Source organism: Fusarium solani, assembly GCF_023522795.1.
Source record: "Fusarium solani strain SB1 chromosome Unknown bctg00000016, whole genome shotgun sequence".
NCBI classification, from domain to species: domain Eukaryota; kingdom Fungi; phylum Ascomycota; class Sordariomycetes; order Hypocreales; family Nectriaceae; genus Fusarium; species Fusarium solani.
Genome location: NW_027072142.1, coordinates 875,985 through 899,909, shown reverse-complemented (window position 1 = coordinate 899,909; position 23,925 = coordinate 875,985). Strand labels below are relative to the sequence as shown.

The 23,925-nt window shown below is 49.0% G+C and overlaps 5 protein-coding genes across 5 annotated transcripts; 2 read left to right on the top strand and 3 right to left on the bottom strand.

The window, feature by feature from the left end:
- Nucleotides 1-93: 93 nt before the first annotated feature.
- On the bottom strand, nt 94-3,867 carry MRS44_018635 (uncharacterized protein; the record flags this gene model as incomplete). The annotated part of the gene is made up of 1 exon (XM_065616107.1): nt 94-3,867. The coding sequence occupies one exon, from the start codon at nt 3,865-3,867 to the stop codon at nt 94-96; it is 3,774 nt and encodes a 1,257-aa protein (XP_065472179.1).
- A 59-nt stretch (nt 3,868-3,926) lies between these two features.
- Nucleotides 3,927-5,633, bottom strand: MRS44_018634 (uncharacterized protein; the record flags this gene model as incomplete). Its single annotated transcript, XM_065616106.1, has 1 exon — nt 3,927-5,633. The coding sequence occupies one exon, from the start codon at nt 5,631-5,633 to the stop codon at nt 3,927-3,929; it is 1,707 nt and encodes a 568-aa protein (XP_065472178.1).
- A 1,438-nt stretch (nt 5,634-7,071) lies between these two features.
- On the top strand, nt 7,072-13,172 carry MRS44_018633 (uncharacterized protein; the record flags this gene model as incomplete). The annotated part of the gene is made up of 4 exons (XM_065616105.1): nt 7,072-9,218; nt 9,275-11,648; nt 11,709-12,820; nt 12,938-13,172. The coding sequence occupies 4 exons, from the start codon at nt 7,072-7,074 to the stop codon at nt 13,170-13,172; spliced, it is 5,868 nt and encodes a 1,955-aa protein (XP_065472177.1).
- Nucleotides 13,173-16,027: 2,855 nt separating this feature from the next.
- Nucleotides 16,028-17,743, bottom strand: MRS44_018632 (uncharacterized protein; the record flags this gene model as incomplete). Its single annotated transcript, XM_065616104.1, has 3 exons — nt 16,028-16,442; nt 16,504-17,273; nt 17,333-17,743. The coding sequence occupies 3 exons, from the start codon at nt 17,741-17,743 to the stop codon at nt 16,028-16,030; spliced, it is 1,596 nt and encodes a 531-aa protein (XP_065472176.1).
- A 622-nt stretch (nt 17,744-18,365) lies between these two features.
- Nucleotides 18,366-20,602, top strand: MRS44_018631 (uncharacterized protein; the record flags this gene model as incomplete). Its single annotated transcript, XM_065616103.1, has 9 exons — nt 18,366-18,408; nt 18,474-18,560; nt 18,619-19,041; nt 19,088-19,165; nt 19,237-19,430; nt 19,482-19,555; nt 19,607-19,973; nt 20,033-20,510; nt 20,565-20,602. The coding sequence occupies 9 exons, from the start codon at nt 18,366-18,368 to the stop codon at nt 20,600-20,602; spliced, it is 1,782 nt and encodes a 593-aa protein (XP_065472175.1).
- Nucleotides 20,603-23,925: the final 3,323 nt, after the last annotated feature.

Here is a 23,925-nt window from a genome sequence, read left to right as displayed (position 1 = left end):
TACACATGCTTTCAGGCTCTTACGGGGCGAGTCATACGCCCCGTGTATGTGTCCTCCTACCTACAGTCTTCCCCAGCGCTCAGCTTCGTCTGGTTACGAGCTGGTCCTGAATTGCCCTAGGACCTGGGTTTGTTCCATGAATTTGACGACCTTTGCTGCTACTTTGCGTTCGCTCAGTAGTTGTCGGAGATTTCGACGTCCTGGAAATTGCCCCAGCTCCTGGTTTCGAAGTGTGGTATGCCTCCTACATTGAAGCAGGATATGGGCTACTGTTTGCCGTCCTTCGCCGCAGTTGCATCTCGGGTCGGTGACTCCTGGCACTCTTCGTTTGAAGAGGAAGTCATTCATCCCAATCTTTTCCGTCCGGAGTTGGATGTAAATGGCGCTCTGCCTCTTGCTGAAGTGCTTGTGTGGCTGCAGTACTTTCGGTGTTGGCTCTGGCGTGTGCCTGAAGGTTGCCCGGCCCCTGGTTTCCTGTTGCCACTGTGTTTGCCATCTTTGTTTGACAACTCTGCGCGACCACAGTTTCAACGTGGATTTCAAGGAATGCAGTACGGGGGGTTGCTGTGCCCTTGGTCCCGGCGGACCTCTTTGTCGCCATCCTGTGGCTTCTTTGGCCGCTCGGTCAGCCGCTTCGTTGCCGTATATCCCCTTGTGGGCCGGGATCCATCTGATCTCGACGGTCAAACCTTGTGTTCGTAGTTCCTGTATTCGCTGTGTAATGTCTTGGAGAAGGTATGACCCGGATTTGCCTCTGGGCCTCGCCACCGACCTGATAGCTGCTTGGTTGTCTGTGTATATCAAAACTTTCTTTCTGGTGTTGCCTCTGTCTCTATCCTCCTGGGCGATCTGTAGAGCCAAGAGAATTCCCTGTAGTTCACCGGCGTACACCGTTGATATGGAATCATCGCCCATGTAGGCGTTCTTGGTTTGGTTGATGGTGGTGCACACGGCAGCAGCGCCAATGTGGCCGTTGATACCACTTCCATCCGTGTATATATGTAAGGCATCTGGCTCGTTTCTGGTGCTGTACTGGTGTCTCGCTTGCGCCTTCTCGACGCTCTCTTCGATGAACGTTTCTGGGCCTGTCCACCATGGTGGGACGACGTGCGGGGTGATAGCTTCCATTTTCTCCAGATCAAACCCTCCTTCGTCCTGTACGGCCTTTTGTATTGCTCTGCGCGGGCTCATGTTTGTCCTTTCTTCCCTCGCTTGACCGGAGTAGCGCTGGGGTTCTTGTTTCCCATTGCTGATTCTTCCCAGGCAGTCAGCATTATGCTTCCAGATTTGATGTTCGATGGGAAGGAGGTGTGTTTCGATGTCTAGAGCGGGGGCTGATGTGGCCTTGTAGGCGCCAGATATTGCCCTGGCTGCCCGCGCCTGCAGACTCTGCAGCTGTGCCAATGTCTTGTTTGGATATGGCATGGTCCGCGTTCTCCAGTTTGAGTTTGACCAGGCTGAGCATGCATACATGATCTGTGGCACCACCACCCCTCGGTAGATCTTTCGCATGTCTTGCAGGGTAAGGCCCCAGGTTGAGCTGCCCAGACTGCTGAGGGCTGAGATTGTCTTCGTCGCCTTCCGCCGTACTTCGTCTACGTGGGGCTTCCATTGCAGCGCCGAGTCCATGATGAGACCTAGGTATTTACACGTCGGCTTTGCCGGGATCTCACCCCAGGCTGTTTGCAGTGGTTGCCGGGTATCTATTCTGGTGCGAGCCCTGGTGAAATGTATGAGCTGAAACTTGCTGGGTGAGAAAACCGATGCATGGGTTTTCGCCCACTGCTCGGCTATCTGAAGTGCCCCTCGAAGCTTGGTGCATGTTTCCGCTGTTGTATCTCCCCATGTTAGGATCGCCACGTCGTCGATGAACCCGGTTGCCGAGGTGTCGTCTGCTAGGTTACACTTTTCGATCAGGTCTGCGTTGTAGAAGATGTAGAGAATTGGTGAAAGTGGCGAGCCTTGCACGGTTCCCGTGCGTACTTTGTACAACTCGGTTTTGAACCCGTCGACGGAGATCCTGGTGTGCCGGTCCTCTAGGAGGCTCGATATCCACCTAACCGTCTTCTCGTCAATCTTCCTCTTCCGCAGGTTGTGCAGGAGCCGCTGGTGTGATACGTTGTCGAATGCGCCTGAGACGTCGAGCAGGAGTAAGCTAGCCACCTGCCCTCGGCCTCTGTTCCACGCTTCATAAATCTTGTCGATGATGTGATGCACAGCGTGCTCGGTGGATCTCAACTTTCTGCCTCCCACATGGGTCGAAGGCAGCAGGTTGTATGTCTCTGCCACGTAGCTCAGGCGGTGTGCTATTATAGCGTCCATGATCTTGCCCATGGTATTTAGCAGCCCGATCGGCCGGTAAGACCCCGGGATGGTGTAGTTGTCTTTACCTTGCTTCCTCAGTACAACTGTTGTCGATTCCCTGAAGTGCTGCGGACAGTAGCCGAGATTGAGGCTCTGATTGAAGATTGCCGACAGGTGAGGCTTGATCCATGTCGCTGCTAGCTGCAATGCTCTGTTCGGGATGCCATCAGGGCCGGGGGCCTTGAGCGGCGAGGCTTCTTGTATGGCTCTCTCCACTTCTTGTTCTGTAATGGGTGGCATCGTTATTCGGTCTGGGTAAATCGCGTTTTTGATGTCGCCAATCTCTGCCTCCGGTGGGGAGGGAAAGAATGCTCTCTTGAAGATCTCTGCCTTTTCCACTGGCTCTGAGACCATCTGAGAGGTGTCTGGGTGCTCCAATATAGGCGTTATCTCTGGTGCCTGAATGGTCCTGTTTCTGGCCCATTTCGCCATTTTCCAGAGAGCCTCTGGTGACTCTGAAGCTCTCTCTACCTTTTCTCGGTGCGCTCTTCTCAGTGCTTTCTTGATTACCCTGCCCTTGTGGTTTCTGGCTGCTCGGTATGCCTCCCATGTTTCTTCCGTGTGGTAGAGATTGTGGAGTCGCCTGAGGCGCTTGGCCTCAGCCAGCACTTGCGTACACTCCTCATCCCAGCCGTGTCTGGATTGGGGTGACCATGTCCTTCGTGGTACCGCTGTCTCTATTGCACTCTTTAGCGCTGCGACTATTTCCCCCACGTACCGATCAAGTGCATTTCGGGTTCTCGGTCTCCGCTGCGGCGGCAGCTTGCTCAGGACCGCAGACCTGAATTTCTTTTCATCTATTGACTTCCAACTTCTGCTAGGCTCTCTGCTGAGCTGTTTGACTGACACATCGAGGAAGGTTACAATCGGCAAGTGGTCTGAGTCGTGATCAAGATCACGGTCTACTTCACATCTGATGACCCGATCGACTAGGCCGAGAGTGACCAGACAGAGATCAATCGTTGTCCGCCTGTTGTTCTCTTCGTACGTGATGGTGCCTGGTGCCAGAGCGTTTGTGAGGTTATAGTCTTCCATGATCTCGACGAGATCTTCTGCCTCTGCCTCTGTTCGAGGAATATGGGAGCCTCCCCACATCTCGTGGTGTAGGTTGAAGTCTCCGATCAGTATCTGATCTGCTTGCTGAGCTGAGTCGAGCACCCTTTGCAGGTGGGGTAGTACGCTCCGCCTACTTTCCGCCCCTCGGTTGGGGTTGTAGATGTTGTGCAGCTTGATCTCTCTCCTCTCGTCTCCTTGTCCCAAGGTTATCGTTACGGTGCATAAATCCCGACTGTGCGATTCGAATTGCCATTTTGAATGGTCGAGACGTTTGTTGATGTACAGACATACCCTTGCTGGGTCGCTGCCTTCGTTTTGGGGGTAGCATAGATGGAACTGGTCTTTTGCCGGGTGGTGTGTGGTGTGCATGAAGGGATTGGCCCATGGTTCTTGAATGGCTAGGATGTCGAACTCCATTACCCTTGGATCCCGTAGGAGGGTAGCCATGACGATGCCTCTCGATTTTCTGACGTTGTACTGTAGTATTGAGAGTGATTCCATGTGTCTCATTCGCGGTTGTCGACGTCCATGTTATCCGCTTGGTAGGTGCTGCGTATTCGTACCGAGTTCGCATCGAGGGCTTCCAATGCCCTTCTAGATGGCGTTATGGTTCTTTGGGGCCGCTGACTGCCTGTGTTGACTGTGATTACGTTTTCGACCTCGTTCGGGGCGGCTGTGTTGCCTCCAGGATTGGCTCTCTTTTGCCCTCTCTTTGTTGGTGACCTACTTCTTCCTTGCCCGCTCTGCTGGTTGCGGTCAGGTGCGAGAGATGATGTTACCTCCCGGATGGTTCGTTCGGTCGGCTCCTCCTGGATTCTCACGCGTGGGTTCGCCTGGCTAGCTGCCATGCTGCATTGCGGCTCCAGGTGGTACCTAGGACGTGCGGCGTAGGCGGCCTTAACCTTGGCCATTTCCTCCTTCCTGACTGCACACTGATTACTCCAGGCCTCGTGTTGACCTTTACAATTGGCGCACTTTCTGGGTACGCTCTTGTCAGACTTGACAGGGCAATCGCGGGACGCATGTTCTTGAGCGCAGTAGCCGCATCTCATCGTTGCCTTGCACTGGGTTCCTATGTGGCCATATCCTTGACAGCCGAAGCATTGCCTCAGTCGGCACGACCTGTCGTACAGCTCGCACTGAAAGACCTCCCCTTGCCAGATCAGTCCCTCGTCGATAATTTTGTTGGCGTCTTGGGGTCTTGTGAACTCAATGATGATCGAGGAAGCATTCTTTGTCGCAGACTTCCTCGTGAGCCAGCCAATGTATTTTATCCCGGCGCTCGGGATGAACGGTCTGTTCTCCTGGAGAATGATGTCTCTGATGTCCTCAAATTGGCTCACATCCATCGAGTTGGTACGGATGCCGTGTACAAGAACTCCGTATGTTGGAATGCGCACTGCGGCTCCATTGCCAAGCCTGCGCTCCCAGTCCTCAGCGAACTGTCGGAGCACCTCCATGTCAGAGGTCGTAGCCGTCTTGATGCTAAGGTCACCGCTTTTGAGTTGGTTAGTTGACACCGTCTTGATCTTCTCTATGTGCTCGTTTCCACTTTGTTCTATAGCACGGTCTACGTGTGCTTTCAGGCTACGGGGGTTCATCGCCCGTAGGCCAGCTATGGTGAGTGGGTTCCGAATGTTCACGATGATCTCACGGAGCACTTGCGCGGGCGGCGCCTTGAGCTGGTTCAATGGGTTATGTATACTAGTGGCTAGCCCATTCCCGGCTGCTACAGATGCGTAAGTCCGTAGCGGGCTCGGTCGGTTACGCTGGTCCGCGTGCTTGATATCTCTCACCATCGTGATGACTGTTCTGCCAATATCGGTCGATTCTCTGGCTGCCGCTTTCGTCTCGTTCTGTACTTCATGGCTCTCGCGTATTCCTTCCAATGCCTGTTGGCTTGTGTTCGCTACCTGTTTGAGTTCCGTCTTGATGTCGTTGAGAGCCTGCGTCGTGCTTTCCGCCGCGATCTTCGATTCGGTTCTTGCCATTTGGAGCGCGTCGCGTACGGTGTCGAGGTCTGGGATATTGTGGATCTTGTTGACGAGGGATAGTGCGCCCATGGCCATGACTTTGACCAGGCCTTGGGGAACGGGCTGGTCTCTCGCGCGTTCGATGCACAGGAGGGCTTCCCTGAGGTATTTGCCAAGTTGCGTGGCGTGCTCGCGGAATTCGGCGGGCCAGGCCACCTCTTGGGGCCACGAGGTCGCCATGATGGTCTAAAAACGCACTGGGCGATGCGCTCGACTTCAGGCTATTCAATTGACCCGTTAGAGAGGCGTATTAGTTCTGTTTTGGGGCTGTTGTTTCAAAAATTCGTTCTCGCTGTTCGTCTCTCTGCTCTGATAGCTTCATTGAGCTAACTTTTCGTACCCTCCTTGTACTAAGCCTATCACGTGGTCAATGTGGGGCGAGGTACGCGTTGCAGTCTTGTGGGCACTCGTGGGATAGTGGCTTTCCTTCGGTCGCGCCCGCCCGCCTCGACCACCACTTCTTAACGATTCACCCTATATTTGCGTATTAACATCCATCTAATTAATTGCTTCCCTTGCCTCATTTATAGTCATCTTCCCTCTATCTTATAGCCGGGTTTTTTTTGCTCTGCGCTGCTTGCTTAGGGCCTTATTTGACCGTCGAAGGGTCTAGACCTTAGACTCTATTAAGGTCATCTTGTCAAATGTGGCCGCCTTCCGGGTGGTCACATGACTTCCCTCTTCCGGCACTAGGCCTGATTAGGAAGCGCGGATCCCGCGCCTCCCTTTTCCAGGTTCTCGCCGAGAACACATAGAGAACAATAACAATACACATGACACAACATTTGACACATCTTATGCATTATTGCCTTCGTTCCCTTAGTTAATAACTTAAGAGCCTTAAGAATAGACTCTAGAGAGCTACTTTGATGCCTTCTAATTCGTCTTTCGAGGTATTTAGACTAAGAGCTAGCCTCGAGGACTATCTTTGGGGTCTTTGAGACCCAAGGGTTAGGCTGGCTAGCCTCCTCCTCAGGGGGCGTTGGGGTCCGTAGCTATATATCAAGCTTTAATATAACACTTTCGGGGTCTAAAGGAATAAGCCCGGCTCCTCTAAACCCCTCCTTAATATTACTTTACGTCATAGTAGCCTAGTAGGCGGCATAAAAGGCCAAGAAGAACTTAGTCTTCGAAATATAGGTAACGTATTCCACAAGCGAGCCGACCGCACAAGCGAAGCGATCACTATACTGTTGTCACGGCCCATGCCGCGATCGAATGCGTGTCGCCACACGGCACGGATCAACGTATTCCGCTCACTCGCACCGAGTGAGCGGGACCCATTTTCTCACTCCGGGCAAGTGAGAATGTAACACTATCTCACGATGGGCATCGTGAGATGCTCCCCAGACCCTGCCTATAAAAAACCACACAATATCCCTTAGACAGACACTCTCGCTACCTCAGCTTTCAATACAACTTGATTACTCAAGAATACTTCTTGACATTATCAGACGTGATTCGCCACCCTACGCTCAGTACTACGCCCCGTTACAACTGCCAACATAAACCAATTAGGTTACGGTTTACTACGTTGGGAACCTTGACCGTCACACGTTGAAAGCTCTTGTTCAGTTGCACGCCGCGTCACGCTGAGCAATAACGAAGTTTCGACAACATGCCTGCCAACCGTACTATCGGAGAATCTTCTATGGGAAAGCAACCTCAGGACTCCCCACCGAAGGACCATGAGGAAGACATTGTTCGAATGTCTGATTCGGATGAAGACGATGACAGGAGAATCCGAGTCTTACATGAGCGTGTCAAAAGCCTCATGGCGGTGGTCGAAAGTCAGCATGGAGCCATTGAAAGAATGAAGGAGATCGAGGAAAGAAACCTTGCCCAGTTCGAGCTTAGCAAGGCACAGCAGGCAGAAGAAACCGAGAGGCTCCGGAACAGTAACAAGAACCTGCAGCAACAGGTCGACAAGCTCCTCGGGACCTATGAGGAACGGAACCGACACAGGAACGAACAAATCAACACCATGGAAAGTCTTGCCAACCAGGCCAATGGAGGGAAAGATCTCGGAGAAATCATCAAGCCTCACAAACCAACCAAGTTTGACGGAGACCAGAAGAAGCTCAAAACATTCCTGACGGAACTACGTACCTACTTTCACTACTATCCCACGCAGTTCTTCAAGCACGAAAACCGTGTCAAATTTGCAGGAAGCTGCCTCACCGGAAGCGCGCTAGGATGGTTCGAACCATTCCTCAGCGACTACGTCCGAGGAAACCCGAGCGATGTGACCATGACAATTTTTCGAGACTACGACGTTTTCGAAGATAGGATGAAGAAAGTCTTCGGGGAAGTGGATGAAGTACAGGCGGCTACCGATCGACTGATGAGACTGAAGCAAACGAAGGCTGCATCTGAGTATGTCGCTAACTTCCTTCAGATAGCCTCTAGGATTCCCTGGGATGAGACATACTTTAAGGATAGGTTCTATCGAGGCCTCAAAGAAGACGTTAAGGACGAACTCTGCAAGGTCGACAAGGCTATGATGACGTTGGATAACTACATGGAAACGGCAGTCAAGATCGACAATCGAAACTTCGCGAGACGCCAGGAAAAGAAGGGGAACTATGGCCAACCCCAATACAAGGCTAAGAATCAGTCCAACCACGGACAAAAGAGAGAACCTGACACCTCTCACGGCACCGAACCAGGACCCATGAACATGGGAAACGTTCAGAAAGGGAGAGAAAGGAAACCGAGAGACATCAGCAGGATCAAATGCTACAATTGTAACAAGTATGGGCATTATTCGTCTAACTGCGAACAGCCGAAGAAGCCAAGGAGCCAAGGTAAGAAACAGGTTAACATAGTCCAGAACCAGGACGACGAAGAGGCACCTCGAGCAATCAGAACGACCAAGCCTGACCACAAGAATCTCGGATGGATACATTGCTATGACGACAAATGTCTCGACCACTTGGACGAAAAAGTGGTCAATGCTATCTTCCCGAAACCTACCAAGGGACCCGAGTCTTCACGAACACGTACGGTGGCCATGGTACGAAGGACTTCAGCGGAAAAATATCGTGAAACCAGTAACAAAGAGAACGACTCCAAGGAACAGTCCGAACAAGACTCAGAATATCCGTCGGACGCGGACGGAATCACAAGTAAAAAATCCCGACTTTTGACGGAACGAACCCTGCGAGGGGAAAGCAGCGCGACAACTACAGGATCTCACGACCACGATGGTTGTCAAAAATGGATCGAGGAACACGAACAATGGGATAAAAATCTGTTCGGGACACTTACACGAATGTATCCCAAAGAGTTTGAATGCATCAACGGTGACCGACAATGGGAAGAATGTCCCCACGAACAGTGCCAAGTACACTTGACGGAAAAACTGGCGGCATTCCATCGAAGGATGAAGCGCATTCGCCAGGAATACCCAGAACCAGACAACTCAGCCTGGGTGTACGACTATGGAATTATCTATGGAGAAACTCCATGCAAAGAAAAGCACGCCCTACGATGCGGGCGGACACGATGTCCAATTCACGACGACAACAAAGGACAAATTTACGGACGCATAATCGAAATGCATCTAAGAGGGTTCAACCTCAGAGAAGCAAGGGGAACGACAATCGGAGACAGAGAGTGGTACCTCCAACTACGAAAACAAGCCCCTGACAAACTCAAGACCTTGGAAGAGATCTTCCAACCCCAGACATGGAAGTCTCGCCAAGAACGACGACACCGAAACCGTGAGGAAGCACGATGCAACCCAAACGACGAACGCCACCTGTAGGAGGGCCGCAGGCGAGCGAAATCAGGGAAGAACTCCCTACAAAGGCACTCAGAAGTGCAGGAAAACCCGGACAACGACAGAAGTCATTTAACCTCTCAGTACGAATACGCGGAAGGGAGTATAACGCTTTGGTAGACAGCGGTGCAGAAGAGAATTACATGGACCCCGAAGTGGTCAACGAACTTGGACTCAGATGGAAGTACAAGAAGAAACCATACAGAGCCGAGAACCTGGAAGGACAACCGTTCACCTCGAATGGAGGACGAGTAGACCGAGAGATTGATCACCTCAAAGTCCAAATCGACGAAAGAAATCAAGGAATCACGTTTGATGTGATTGCCATGAGTCACGATTTGGTCCTAGGCTACAAATGGCTGTACAAGTATAACCCATGGATCGATTGGAGAACTGGCCAGGTGCGACAATGGGACGACGCACCCTCCAGCGATGACGATGAGTCAGACGATGAATTGAGATCTCAACCTTCTACCGACGACGACGGAGGAGAATGGCATGAGGAAAGAACCTCCTCACCACCCAAAGGGACACGACATATCAGTGCGAGAAAGGAAGCAAACCGCACTAGAAGAACCATTGCTTTCGTCAAACGCAAACTCAAGCAAATGGATGAAGTCCTCGAGCTTCAGAAGAAAGCTTTCGAAGAAGGACACACACCAACCGACAAACGAGAAAGGCTCAAGAACATACCCTTGCAATACCGCATCTATCAGAAGCTATTCGAAGAAGAACTGGAAACCGGACTACCAGAACACAGTGAATGGGATCTCGAAATAGAACTAAAAGTCGGAACGAAACCAAAGTTCTATCCCATCTACAACCTCAACGAAGTGGAGCTACGAACGCTAAAGGAATACCTCCAAGACATGCTGAGAAAAGGATACATCCGAATCTCCAAGTCCTCGGCTGGATACCCAGTCATGTTTGTGCCAAAGAAGAATGGAAAACTCAGACTCGTTATTGACTATCGGCAACTCAACGACATTACCCTCAAGGATCGAACGCCGCTGCCCCTAGTCACGGAACTACGAGACAGACTACACAACAAGAAATGGTTTACAGCTCTGGATCTCAAGGGAGCTTACAACCTTATCCGTGTCAAGGAAGGAGATGAATGGAAAACAGCATTTCGAACGAAATTCGGATTATTCGAGTACGTTGTCATGCCTTTCGGATTGACAAACGCACCAGCAGCCTTTCAGCGAATGATCAACTATGTGCTACGGGAGTATCTCGACGACTTTGTAGTTTGCTACCTGGACGACATCCTAATCTTTTCGGAAACGGAAGAAGAACACACGGAACACGTCCATAAAGTGCTCAAGGCACTCCAAGACGCGAACCTACTCGTTGAACCCGAGAAAAGCACATTCCACACTCACGAAGTAGAATTCTTGGGACACATCATCAGCCCGAACGAAATCCGAATGGACCCCAAGAAGATCGCGGCCGTCAGAGATTGGCCACAACCAGAGAACCTCAAGGAAGTACAATCCTTCATAGGATTCGCAAACTACTACCGAAGGTTTATACGCAATTTTGGGAAGATCGCAATACCGTTGACTGAACTCACAAAGAAGGAGACAAGATTCATCTGGACCCCAAAGGCAGAAGAAGCATTCCAAGCACTCAAGGAGGCAATCCTGAAAGAACCTGTTCTAGCCACATTCGACCCCACCAAGGAAGTCGAACTAGAAACTGATGCGTCAGACTACGCATTAGGGGCCCAAGTGGGACAACGAGATAAGAATGGCAAGCTACATCCAATAGCCTTCTATTCACGAAAATTACACGGAGCCGAGCTCAACTATCCCATCTACGACAAAGAATTTCTTGCAATTATCAATGCTTTCAAGGAATTTCGACATTACCTCCTGGGAAGTCAGCACAAGGTCAAGGTCTACACAGACCACAAGAACATATCCCATTTTGCAACGACACAAAAACTCAGCGGAAGACAACTCAGATACGCTGAATACCTCTCTGAATTCGACTACGTCATCATCCACAGGAAAGGATCAGAGAACGGACGAGCTGACGCTATCAGCCGACGAAGTGACTTCAAGACAGAACAAGTCATTGTGCAAGATCAAATCCTGCACCAGACACCAGAAGGTCACTATGAACAACGACAAATAGCCTACATCCAGCAGGCAAAACTCATGGAAACTCGAAGAATCGCTTTCATCAACAAGATCACGGAAGAAGAACTGTTCCATGGGATCTATGAACACAACCAGGACATCCCAGAAGAAGAAGAAAAAACGGGGAAAATGCAAGTACCAACACACCTTCAAGAACCCCTGATCAAACACATCCATGAACACAAATTGCACGGACATCCCGGAATAGCCAAAATGATGGAACGACTCAAACGAACCTATGAATTCCCGAAAATGAAAAACGTGGTAAGAACGGTACTACAACGATGTGACTTGTGTGCACGCACCAAAGCACGACGACACAAGCCCTACGGCAAGCTCAAGCCATTGGAAGTCGCAGAGCGACCGTGGCAGTCGATCACTATGGATTTCATCACCAAATTACCAATTTCGGAAGATCCCTCTACAAGAGTACACTACGACAGCATACTCGTAATCGTTGACCGATTAACGAAGTTTTCCTATTTTCTACCATTCAATGAACAGACGGATTCCGAACAACTTGCCTATATATTCATACGAAATATTGTTAGCATACACGGAATGCCTAATGAAATCATCTCTGACAGAGGATCAACATTGGATTCTAAGTTCTGGAAAGGCCTCATGGCTCAACTAGGTCTACACCCACGAATGTCAACTGCCTACCGACCTCAGGTAGATGGACAAACGGAACGAGTCAACCAGATTGTGGAGACATACCTACGATGTTACATCAACTACGAGCAGAACAACTGGGCGAAACTACTGCCTATGGCTCAGTTCGCTTACAACACCTCGCTGCAAGAAAGCATCAAGACCACACCAGCTTACGCGCTATTTGGTTACACCCCGGACCCGTATAGAGACTCATATGATGGAATCCAAAACGTCAAAGCGATCCTCGAAGCAGACAAGTTGAGAGAACTACACGCGGAGCTGAGGGCGGAACTCGAGTTCGTACGAGAACGAATGAAGCACTACTACGACCAGAAAAGATCGGAAGGACCGACTTTTTCGGAGGGAGATATGGTCTACCTATCCACAAAAAACATCGAGACAAAGCGCCCAAGCAAAAAACTCGACTTCAAATACCTCGGACCATTTAAAATCCTCAAGAAGCTCTCAGATAGCACCTACAAATTGGACTTACCACCGAAGGTCAAGCTCCATCCAGTCTTTAACATTTCATTACTTGAATCAGCAGAAGGAACAGTCAAAGCCGATATAGGCTACGACGACGATATGGAAGCTGAAGACGAACGGGAATACGAACCAGAGAAAATCCTCGACGCACGAAGAAACGACGAAAAGGGAAATCGATTGGAATACCTGGTCAAGTGGAAAGGGTACACCGACGCCGAAAACACCTGGGAACCAGCCAAACACCTCATCAATGCTCAACGTTTGCTGAGGAACTTTCACCAACGACCTCGCCGGTAGGAGGCACCGGAAGACCCACGTCCGCGAAGTCGTCACCCAATCTCAGCGAAGCCCAGTCAACGCCAATCGCAGACCAATCAACGTCTGAGTGAACCAAGGACTGCAGGTCAAAGGTCGCCTCGGACGCCTCTCGCTCAACCTCTGCGGACTCCTCGGAAGGGTCAGAAACAGAATGGATCATGGCCTCGCCCTGCGATTTCAGGACTCGACGCTTGCGACGAAGAGACTCCAGCGCGTCAAGGGAAGCATCAAATTCCCGCTGTGCTCGACGAAGGGCCTCGCGACGAGCCAAGAAATGGCTCTCCGCCTCTGCCTCTTCAACCTCCAATCTCTTGTCCTCCTCAGTGACTCGCGAAACTAGAAACAATATCAGGAAGCAAGCACACTCACACAAATGGTTGAACCTACGACAATGAAGAGGGACACCAGAAACATCACAGGGACGGCCTAATCGGGTACAAAGGCCACATTTCTTAGCCCCTTCCATCATCTTGCACTGAACCCCGCGAAAAGAACAACGAGAACAAGGCATAACGAGAAAGCCGAATTGATCGATGGCAACCGCCCTATCTTGACGATTGAGAGTTTGAGAAGAAGGACTGACGTTTTGAGTATCCTTTCGTTTCGGAATACGGCTAGACATCGCGTCAGCACGACATAGCAGACAAGACGGAAGAAGGTTGACGAACCAACGAAAGTTGTATGTGGCCTTGGGGACAAGACCAACGGAGGGGAGACATCGTGTCACGGCCCATGCCGCGATCGAATGCGTGTCGCCACACGGCACGGATCAACGTATTCCGCTCACTCGCACCGAGTGAGCGGGACCCATTTTCTCACTCCGGGCAAGTGAGAATGTAACACTATCTCACGATGGGCATCGTGAGATGCTCCCCAGACCCTGCCTATAAAAAACCACACAATATCCCTTAGACAGACACTCTCGCTACCTCAGCTTTCAATACAACTTGATTACTCAAGAATACTTCTTGACATTATCAGACGTGATTCGCCACCCTACGCTCAGTACTACGCCCCGTTACAACTGCCAACATAAACCAATTAGGTTACGGTTTACTACGTTGGGAACCTTGACCGTCACAACTGTACAGCTAAAAATAGCAATATCAGATTTTCTAAAATAGGCTATATAATTATTAAAAATATAAAAAAATAATTTCTAGATATCTTATTAAAAAAGTCATAGGAATGTATTTTTTTAAGATTTTTGATTAATTTATTAAGCTTACTATTTATAAAAATAAAAAAATATACAGTGCAAATAAGCATTTTCTTAATAACTCTATAAACAAAAATAAATAAAATTTAGAAAAATTATCTTTTATAATTTCATATTTAATTAATCTTATTTCAAAATGGTAGCTATTTTAGGCCTGGTTTAAAATTTTTATAATTTTCTTAGAGATGCGATTTAAGGTATAAATCTGAATGATCGGCTCGCTTGTGCGGTCGGCTCGCTTGTGGAGTACCGTAGGGTCTCGAGAAATCCGGACACTCTAGCTCCTCCACTTTTCCACTTTTATCCGCTAAACAGTTGAAATACCGCTAGCTAATTGGCTGAATTGGCATTTGTGGCGACGCTAGAGTGTCCGGATTTCTCGAGATCTTACAGTACGTTAATAGAGTATCTAATTAAATGCTCAATCTCCCGACCATATGCCATTTTTAGCGGCCTAAAGCACCCAACGTTAAGAGGCTAAAGTAGGTGAGATAAATAAGGCGGTGTCACGGGCCAGGGCCCATATCCTTGCGGCTGTGCCGCAAGACGTACTGAGCTCGTGCGCGCCAGGGATGGGAAATTACCCCACAGCTCAGGGGCACTTGAGAACTTCTTTCTTTCTTCTTCATCTTTGATGTAAATAGCATCCTGGACTAGATAGCTGGAATACAGTTACTAGAGGCCGTTCACAGGCGGCATATAAAGCATAATAATCTTATTCTCCTTGCAATATTACTCGAAGTCGACTAAATAGTGACTTTCATGCCTATTAAGGATCAAAAGATAATAGCGACCATTTGATCGCATACTTATATAATAATTAAAATGCTTTAGCCACTCAATGCCAGTCTCGTTATTAGTCTAGCCATTGTGAGTCATCGCGATAGCCTAATCGCCCGGGAGGTTACTTTCTTCGTACCAGTAAGAGAGGTGATATTAGCCCGCAACCACGATAAACGGCTATATTGCCCACCCTTCGGCATTAATCGCCTAGATAACTATAACCTATTCCCTGTTTCCAGGCTAGACTGATTTCGGGTTTCCACGCCTTTCTACGCCTATGACGACCATTCCGCTTACAATCATACCTATCATAAAGCCAGTCTCATCAAAGTTATAGATATCGGCGAGGGTGATACCATATTTCGCGATTATATTCGCTACGAGCATAAACTAATTGCGAATAATAGTCGGATCTTCGCATTTAGCCCTCTAATAGTCATACTTGCGAAAGAAACACGTCTTGAGGTCTAGATGCCACTTAACGAAGTTAGAAGCCCATCGCTTGCCGACAGGTAATGCATCGCGGTCAGCAAGTAATCGGTTCGCCATTTCTTCAACACCACGCAGTCACAGGGGAAAGCCTCACGAATCTAGGTCGAGGATGAATTGAACTATGATCTCTTCCTCTAGATCAGATAGCTTACGTGATTTAGGGATCCAATTGACTCGAGATTAAATACTATTCCGTCGGCGACGGAGCCTTTGCTCCTTGATCTCATAGATTGTTATAGTACGTCGGATACTTAGTTTCGGGTTATTTTAAAGGGCAAGAAGGGCAAGAAGCGTTCTTGCCTCTATATTTGATTGTGGCATCTTAAATGGTTGAGAATTAATTGATTAGATGAAAGGAGGAGAAGTTGAGGGATTTTTGCGCCGCATGCTTGTCTGCGCCGCATGCTTGTCTGCGCCGCATGCTTGTCTGCGCCGCATGCTTGTCTGCGCCGCATGCTTGTCTGCGCCGCATGCTTGTCTGCGCCGCATGCTTATCACATACGTTATTTATATAATATTTACTTAGTAATATTTTTCTTATAATTAAGTATTAAAGAAACTAATACATTTATATATTTAAACTATATTAATACCTTTTAGTACTCTACTCCTATTAAAAGGTTAATTAACTTCTTATATACCTTAGTTATCTAGTCCTAAAAGCTTACTAAATATATCAAGACATTGGTCATGGCCAACGAGGTTGGTAAGTACCGGGAAAGCAGCTCCCAACATCGTAACCAAGTTTAGTTACGTCAAACTTTGTAGGCGGTCGAACATAGGTTAAAGTCTCCAATTTTCCATCCTCCTTGCCAAAATTAGACTCGATTTCGTCCCAGTATTCGTCCTTGAACAAACTCGGTACAGACGTCTGCAAAGACTTGATCATCTTCTGTGTTGCAGCGAAGATGGTATGGTAATGGCGGAGCTCGAGGTCACCGTGTTGAGCTCGGATCGCTTCCTGTACCGTCTTTGGATACTCACCAAGGGAAAGGAGGAATTGGTTATACTGGTTGAGTGAGATATCCACCATATAACTTCCACCTTCGTTTGCCCGCCTGTCGATCGCTGCAAGAATGCCAATCAGACCTATAATACCCGTCCTTTCGATTGGGGTTAGCATGGGGGAAACATGGAGAATCAGGAAAGGGAAGGGTAACCCACTGATAGTCTGAATTGGGCAGAGATGGAACCACTGGCTCGTCGAGCCCGAGGAATTTGCCAGCAAGCCAGCTGACACCCGTGAAGCAGTCCGAGATCTGCTGCCAGCCACTTCGGTGTACTTCGGGGCCATGCCAGCCGTAGCAGTTCTCCCTCACGATCACGATGCCCTTTTGGCGCCGTTTTGCCACCTCTCGTAGGTATCGACGCCCGAAACCAAGCTTTTCCAATGCCCCAGGCCTGTATCCATCAACAACCACATCAGCATCCTGCATCAGCTGCAGGAGCTGTTCTCTTCCCTCGATGGATTTAAGGTTAATTGTCGTATCGTGTTTACCGAGATTGCCGTCAACTAGCAACATCCCAAGCTCAGGCTGGGATGCGCAAGACACTCTGACCACGGTAGCACCATAAAGTGCGGCTAGTTTCGAAATCGTCGGCGCTGCAATGACTCGCGAGATGTCGATTATCTTGATTCCTTCCAGCGGACGATATTTCTTTGTCGAAGATGGGTATGGCACGGGCGGTAGCGCGTCCATGTCGACTTGCTCGATGGAATAAATGGCATCGTTTGCGATGGCCTTTCCCTGTTCAGATGCATGGAACTCATCGGGAGTGAGACAGATAGTACCGGCCTGTCGCCAATGCTCGTTGGCTTCGATATCCAGCCACTGGCTGTCGTGTTGCGATACCGCCTTGCAATATTCCTGGATAATTTCCATCTCATCCGTAATATCGGTTCGATGGAGGGGAGCTCCAACATAGAAAGAGTTCTATCCGAGTTCAGACTACCATGGAGGTGGAAAAAGCGACCATCTTTTGTCGGGTAGACATTGGTGCAGTTGAACCTCCAACGTTCAAAGATGTGACCCAAATCGAATACGGAATACCGCGCAGCGAGGTCGGCATCCGTCAAAGGTTTCCCGCCAACGCGGGGGATGAGACCAGAGACTAGAAAGAGACTAGCAAGGTCGGTATTGACGGTGACACTTTGCTCAATGCCGTATCGTTCATGCGCGATGGCGTTGGCGTAAGTTGCCGCCAAGGCCCAGAGTGCCGCGCTTGACTCTGTTATTTTGAGCGGTGCAGGGATATATGGTGCAGAGACAGTACCCGTATCGAAGGTAGTCTTCTTGGCTAGTTCGCGGACCTTGGCTGGCAGACCGAGCCTTGTGTCGTTCAACAAGATTTCGTGGAAGACACGCGCCGACTCTTGCTGGAGGGAAGGCTGGTCAGAAGGCATTTTGATTCGATAGGTTGATTGATGGTTGTGTTTCTTGTGTTCAAAGACGGAGTTGATAGAGTTGAGTGGTAGCTGTTAGGGTAGCGATAGTAAAGGAATTGGACTCTGAGGAGAGCGATGTGCATATATATAGATATACTTGTGACCAGAGTATTCCCTTGATATTATTAATGCAAAGAAGTGTTGGGGCGCAGCCTCTGGAGCAATGCTTACTTGCTTGCTACAGTCTTCCCTGCGCCTCCTTATTCAAATGTGAGCACCTTGTCCCCGTCAGACTTTTCTGACATGCTCAGGGAACCCCGCAAAAGTGTTGAACTTTTCTGACAGACTCAACAGACACCTTGCGGAAATGTCAGATCTTTCTGACGCGGACGGCCTCCTTGCGCTTGCGCTAGACTGCAAAGGGAGATTTGCCCTGAGGATCCCTACAAGAGGTGGGACTTGAGCTTCAGTGGCGTAGACTATTGTCGTCTTACAGATGGTGAATAAAAACGAACCGTTGGCGAAACCTCAAGCTTGGCCAATTTGAAGATATAATTCGACAAGTTTACAACTCACTTCTCTAGACTATTCATCGATTATTACTCTACGGCGTCCAAAGAATACGCCCAGTCGACTCAACATGCCCGCTCCCGTACGAATTGCCAATTGCAGTGGGGCCACTGGTAAGCTTGTCCCAATTGAGCCGCTGCCAACTTGCTGTCCACTGTTTCTCACCATCATTGCATAGGCGACGGCCCTGACGCCCTTCGCCGGGTTGTCAAAGAAGGCTCCGTGGACTTCGTTACGGCTGATTACCTCGCCGAAGCAAACATAGGTGGCGTTCTCCTGATGAGAACCGGTGACTTGACGGCTAACGCAATTTTCCCCCTTAGCCTGGCAAGCTCTTGAAAGGAGGCAGGATGCCACCAAAGGCTTTGACAAAGAGTTTTTGAAAGCCTTTGATAAGGATGTGGCGCAAACAGTCGTGGAGAAAGGTATCAAGATCATCCACAACGGAGGCGGCTTGAATCCCAAAGGACTAGCTCAAGCCATCGAGGAGCAGTTGTTGTCTTACGGCATAGATTCTCTGAAAGTTGCCTACGTCGAAGGGGACGACGTTATTGGAATGATTGACACCCTGAAGCAGTCCGGCGAACTCGTTCACCTAGACGACGCCAGCATTACCCTCACGACGGCTCAGAACGACATGTTATGCGCTAACGCGTACCTTGGCATGGGCGGCATCGTCGCCGCCCTGGATCTCGGCGCCGACATTGTGATTTGTGGACGATGCTGCGATGCTAGTCCTGTGATGGGTGAGCTCCACCGCCAGAGAACTGTCTATTCACCTACTCATTCAAGATACAGGTGCGGCCGCTTGGTGGCACGGATGGAAGTCTTCAAATCTGAAAGAGCTCGCTGGCTCTCTTATCGCCGGCCGTGAGTTCTTGCCCTAAAAACAGCCGGAGCACCCGAGCTGATGAAATTTCCCCGCGTTAACTTCCGTGTAGATTGTATTGAATGTGGTTGCTATGCGACTGGCGGCAACTTTTCCGGCTTCAAGAGCATCCCCGAGAACCAAAATCAGGGGTTCCCGATAGCCGAGATTGAAGCAGATGGCACATTCCACATCTTCCTTCAGGATCAGGCAAAGGGCCTGGTCAGTCGCAACACGATTACCGCTCAAGTTGTGTACGAAATCCAAGTAAGTTAGGGCCGACTTTATGAAAACTCAGATGCTAAGTGCATGATGCAGGGACCCTTCTACCTGAACCCTGACGTGATCGCGGACATTACGAACATTGACATCAGGGACACTGGAAAGAACAGGTAATCAGTCTCTAGAAACCCTTGCAGGAACGGCACTGACATATTGTGAAGAGTCACTGTCAGTGGAATTCACGGTCTGCTGCCCCCACCAACCACGAAGCTCGCCACATGTTCTATTGGAGGCTACCAGTGCGAGACTTCCGTATACGCTGTCGGTCTGGATATAAAGGAAAAGTTGGCTGCGTTGAGAGGGGCATTTGACTACAACATCCCGGACAAATCTGACTACCAAACCTTCCGGATCGACCAATATGGTGTTCCGCAGGAGAATCCCGCGTCCCAGGCCCTGGCAACCTGTCAATTTCGAATATTCGCTCAATCTTCTCGAGAAGAGCCCCTCCGTCGGGTACAAGAAGTTTTGATGGGCTATTGGCTTGGGGGTTTCCCCGGGATGCACCTGAATATGGATTTCCGAACGGTATGAAAACCCTTCTTGACCATCCTAGAATCTAATCAAATTCAGCTAACGTTTTAAAGATGGAACCTAAGGCATATGTGTCTTATCTACCATTCCTCATCAAGTATGATCAGTTAAGCGTACGAGCTGTACTTGGAGACCGCGTGGTGAAAATTGAGAGTCCTCCAAGCACTGCACCTTTCACTGGACAGAAGATCGCAGACGCTACCCCGTCTGATGTCTCGGGCCATTACGGTCCTACCAAAGAGGTTTGCCTTGGCACTAGGGTACATGCTCGGTCGGGAGACAAAGGATCCAATGCGAACGTTGGGCTATGGGTTCAAGAAGACGATGAGTACGATTGGCTTCGCTCATTCCTGAATGTCTCGACATTCAAAACACTGTTGGGCGACGAATACGATCCTAGGTTCACTCTGGAGCGCTTTGAGCTGCCAAACATTCGATGCGTTCATTTTCGCATCAAGGGCATTTTGGATGGTGGGATCAGTTCCACGCCTCGACTCGATGGTCTTGCCAAGAGCGTTGGCGAATTCCTTCGTAAGTCTCCTAGCTTCGGTCCTGAATTTTTGTTTTCTCCTTTCCTCCCCCTAGAATGTTCGGTATCGGCTCCAATGGTCACAACAGTCTGATATACCACTAACACGTTACTGCGTCATATAGGGGCTCGATATGTAAACATGCCACTTCGATTTGTCCAACGTGGGGTAATTTAGCTCTAGCTGTTGCTCTCGGGGCCTTCCTAAGTAACAACTACATTATTGATATTAAATTGCAACTTCATCCATTGGCTACACTGCATATTCTAAGCTCCATCTCGTGCGAATCACAAGGTGAAGGGGTACATGAGGTTTCAGGCAAAAGAAGTAACATAACCCAGTTTGTAAAACTGACAACCTCCCGACCATCTTCACCCCTGCCTGATCTATCCATATCACTAGCGACATCTTTCTGCCAACAGGCACTGGCAGCTCGCATGGAAACAAAATGCTCAGGCGAAGCCGGATAGAGTGTGCAGCGCTGCAAATGGAAAATGGGAACCCTGCTGGAGGTGTAGACAAAACTTTTACAGACTCATCAGCCGCTGCGCAGGCCCTAGACACTCGGTCGATGAAATAGACTTCATGACAAAACTGACAACATATGGTCATTCATAGGATGAAATTTGATACTGCCGCGTGACGCGGCAATGAGATGGCAAGAGTCTTTTGAGGACATTAGGCTTGTGGAAGATATTGGCAACAAGGCCAAGGTTCCCTCGATAGAAAGTCGATCCCGGGGTCAGAAGGCCGCGGCGGGCCACTCCCCAAGAATTTGCCTTTGGCTACTTCGGCACCACCACTCTCGCTATCACTGTCTCACTCAACTAACGACTTAGCCAACGCCCTTGTCCGCCTGCCTCGGTAGATCTCGAGGAGTCACATCAGAACACGACATCTATGGCGCTCTTCAGCCGCCGCGAGGGCTCTCGTGACAGACTACACCCGATTTGGTGGTAAACTAGAGGGCGATACCTGTCCCTTATGACGGTCTCTCGTAGACTCGTCATTGAAAATAACAATAAAAAAAATAATAATACCTGTCCCTTGATTTCGTGGCTTTACCTGAAATGCCTGCCTTACTGTCCATTGTGGACCGAGAAAATAGAACCCATGGACTCCCTCTTCAACCGAAGAGTACCGGACATCAGATCTCACATTCCGTCATACCCATCAAGTAGCTCCGCATCTACTCCTTTTTCCGAGCTTGGAGACCATGCCCGGATTTGATACCTCCCACTCCATAACCAATACAATACAACCTGTCGAGGCGGATAGCTGTTGAGAAGGTTTTTGATCTCGTCCACCTCTACGCTGTCTTTCTTAATGAAGCCAACGCGTTTATACCCGCCTGTGAACCTTCCTACCGATACTCGCCGTGACATGGTCGTCACCTCAGATTTCTGCCGGTGTATCATCGCGGACCAGTCTCGCGAGTCAGCCTTGTCCCCTAAGGAGAGAAGCCCTGAGAACCAGTAACCTCTTAGATGAACGAGCGGACGATATCACTACAGCTCGAACGTCGTTGAAAAGGAGGAGGCTTCTTATAAAGCACCATCCCCTGGAAAGGCCTAAAGTAGCCGCGTGTTCATGACTCTGTGACGACGGAAGCCGAGGCTTTGGCTACACAACCTTTCATGGACTGGACAAATAAAGATTTCTGACCCTTTTCAAAGTGTAAGAAAAAGGTATCCCGAATTCTTTTTCTCCTCCTCCATCCCCACAATAAAGTACTTTTGCCTTGTCCTCGCCGCCTTTGGTACGTTTTGACTCTATTCTATGTCTTGATGTGATACCATCCACCACCACTTAAAGAATTACCCCACTTAAAGCATAACGTACATGATAAGCGAGCGGCGCAGACAAGCGAGCGGCGCACTTTTCCAAACCTTCAATGCAAGAACTCAAATAATAACATAACATAGCATTTAATCAATTAAAATAAATCACTATACTATTACCCAGATATATTAACAACTATCTAGCATATTCTTATATTATGACCGGTCTCGCCGCATGTTCCACAACGCCTTTCCTTCGCTCGCGCCGACTCTCCTTGACCACCACTTCTCGACGATTCGGCCACTCCCTGCGTATTAACGTCTATTTAATTAATTGCTTCTCTTCCCTCATCTACAGTCATCTTCCCTCTATTCTGCAGGCGGGTTCTTTTTGCTCTTCGCTGCTTACTAAGGGTCTTATTTGCCTATCGAAGGATCTGATTCTTAGACTTCAATAGTGCTATTTAATGCATTATTGCCTTTGTTCCCTTAGAAAATAACTCAATAGCCTCTAAAATAGATACTAGAGAGCTACTCTAATATCTCCTAACTCGTCTTTTAAGGTATTCAGACTAAGAACTAGTCTTAAGCACGGCCTTTAGGGTCTTTAAGACCCAAGGGTTAGGAAGGCTAGCCTCCTCTTCAACAGGTATTAGAGTCCGTAGCTATATATTAAGCTTTGATATGACACTTTCCGGGTCTGAAGGAACAAGCCCGGCCCCTCTAAAACCCCCCTTAATATTGCTTTCTGTCATTACGGCCTGGTGGGCGGCGTAAAAGGCTAGAAAGAACTCGGTCTTAGAAACGTGGGTTATAGAGCATCTGATTAGATGCTCTATTTGCCGACCGTAGGCCTTCTTAAGCGGTCCAAAGCACCCGATATTAAGAGGCTAGAGCAGATGAGACGAATGAGCTGGCATATAAAGCGTAATAATATGGTTCTCTTCGTAATATTTTTCAAATTTAACCAAGTGGTAACTTTCATGCCTATCGAGGATTAGAAGATAATAGCGACCGGTTAATCGGGCCTTTATGTGCCGATCAAAGTGCTTTAGCCATTCGAGACCTATATTACTATCGGTCTAGCCATTTTGAGTCGTCGCAATAGCCCAATCGCCCGGGAGGTTGCTTTCTTAGTACCAGCTGGCAAGGTAATATTAGCCTATATGTTACGAGTAGGAAGATCAACCAGGATACGAACGGAAAACGTCGGAGTTCGGAATGGAACAAATAGGCCCCGGTGGAAGTGGTGTGTGGTCGAACTGGTCGAACGGGAACGAGTTCGACCACGTTCGACCAAAAGTGAAACCTTAACCTTAAATGGTCGAACAGGTCGAACAAGAGCGCGTTCGACCACGATCGACCAAGTAAATCAGAATAAGTATATATAGTCTCGCTCATTCCCACTTTCCTATGTCTGGATAGCTCTCCAGCTTTCAATACAACTTGATTACTCAAGAATACTTCTTGATATTATCAGACGTGATTTGCCACCCTACGCTCAGTACGTTACGCCCCGTTGCAACTGCCAACATAAACCAAACCAGGTTACGGTTTACTACGTTGGGAACCTTGACCGTCACAGGCTACTGTTTACTAGCCGTGCCTAGACTACCCGCTGATAGGTAATAGGCT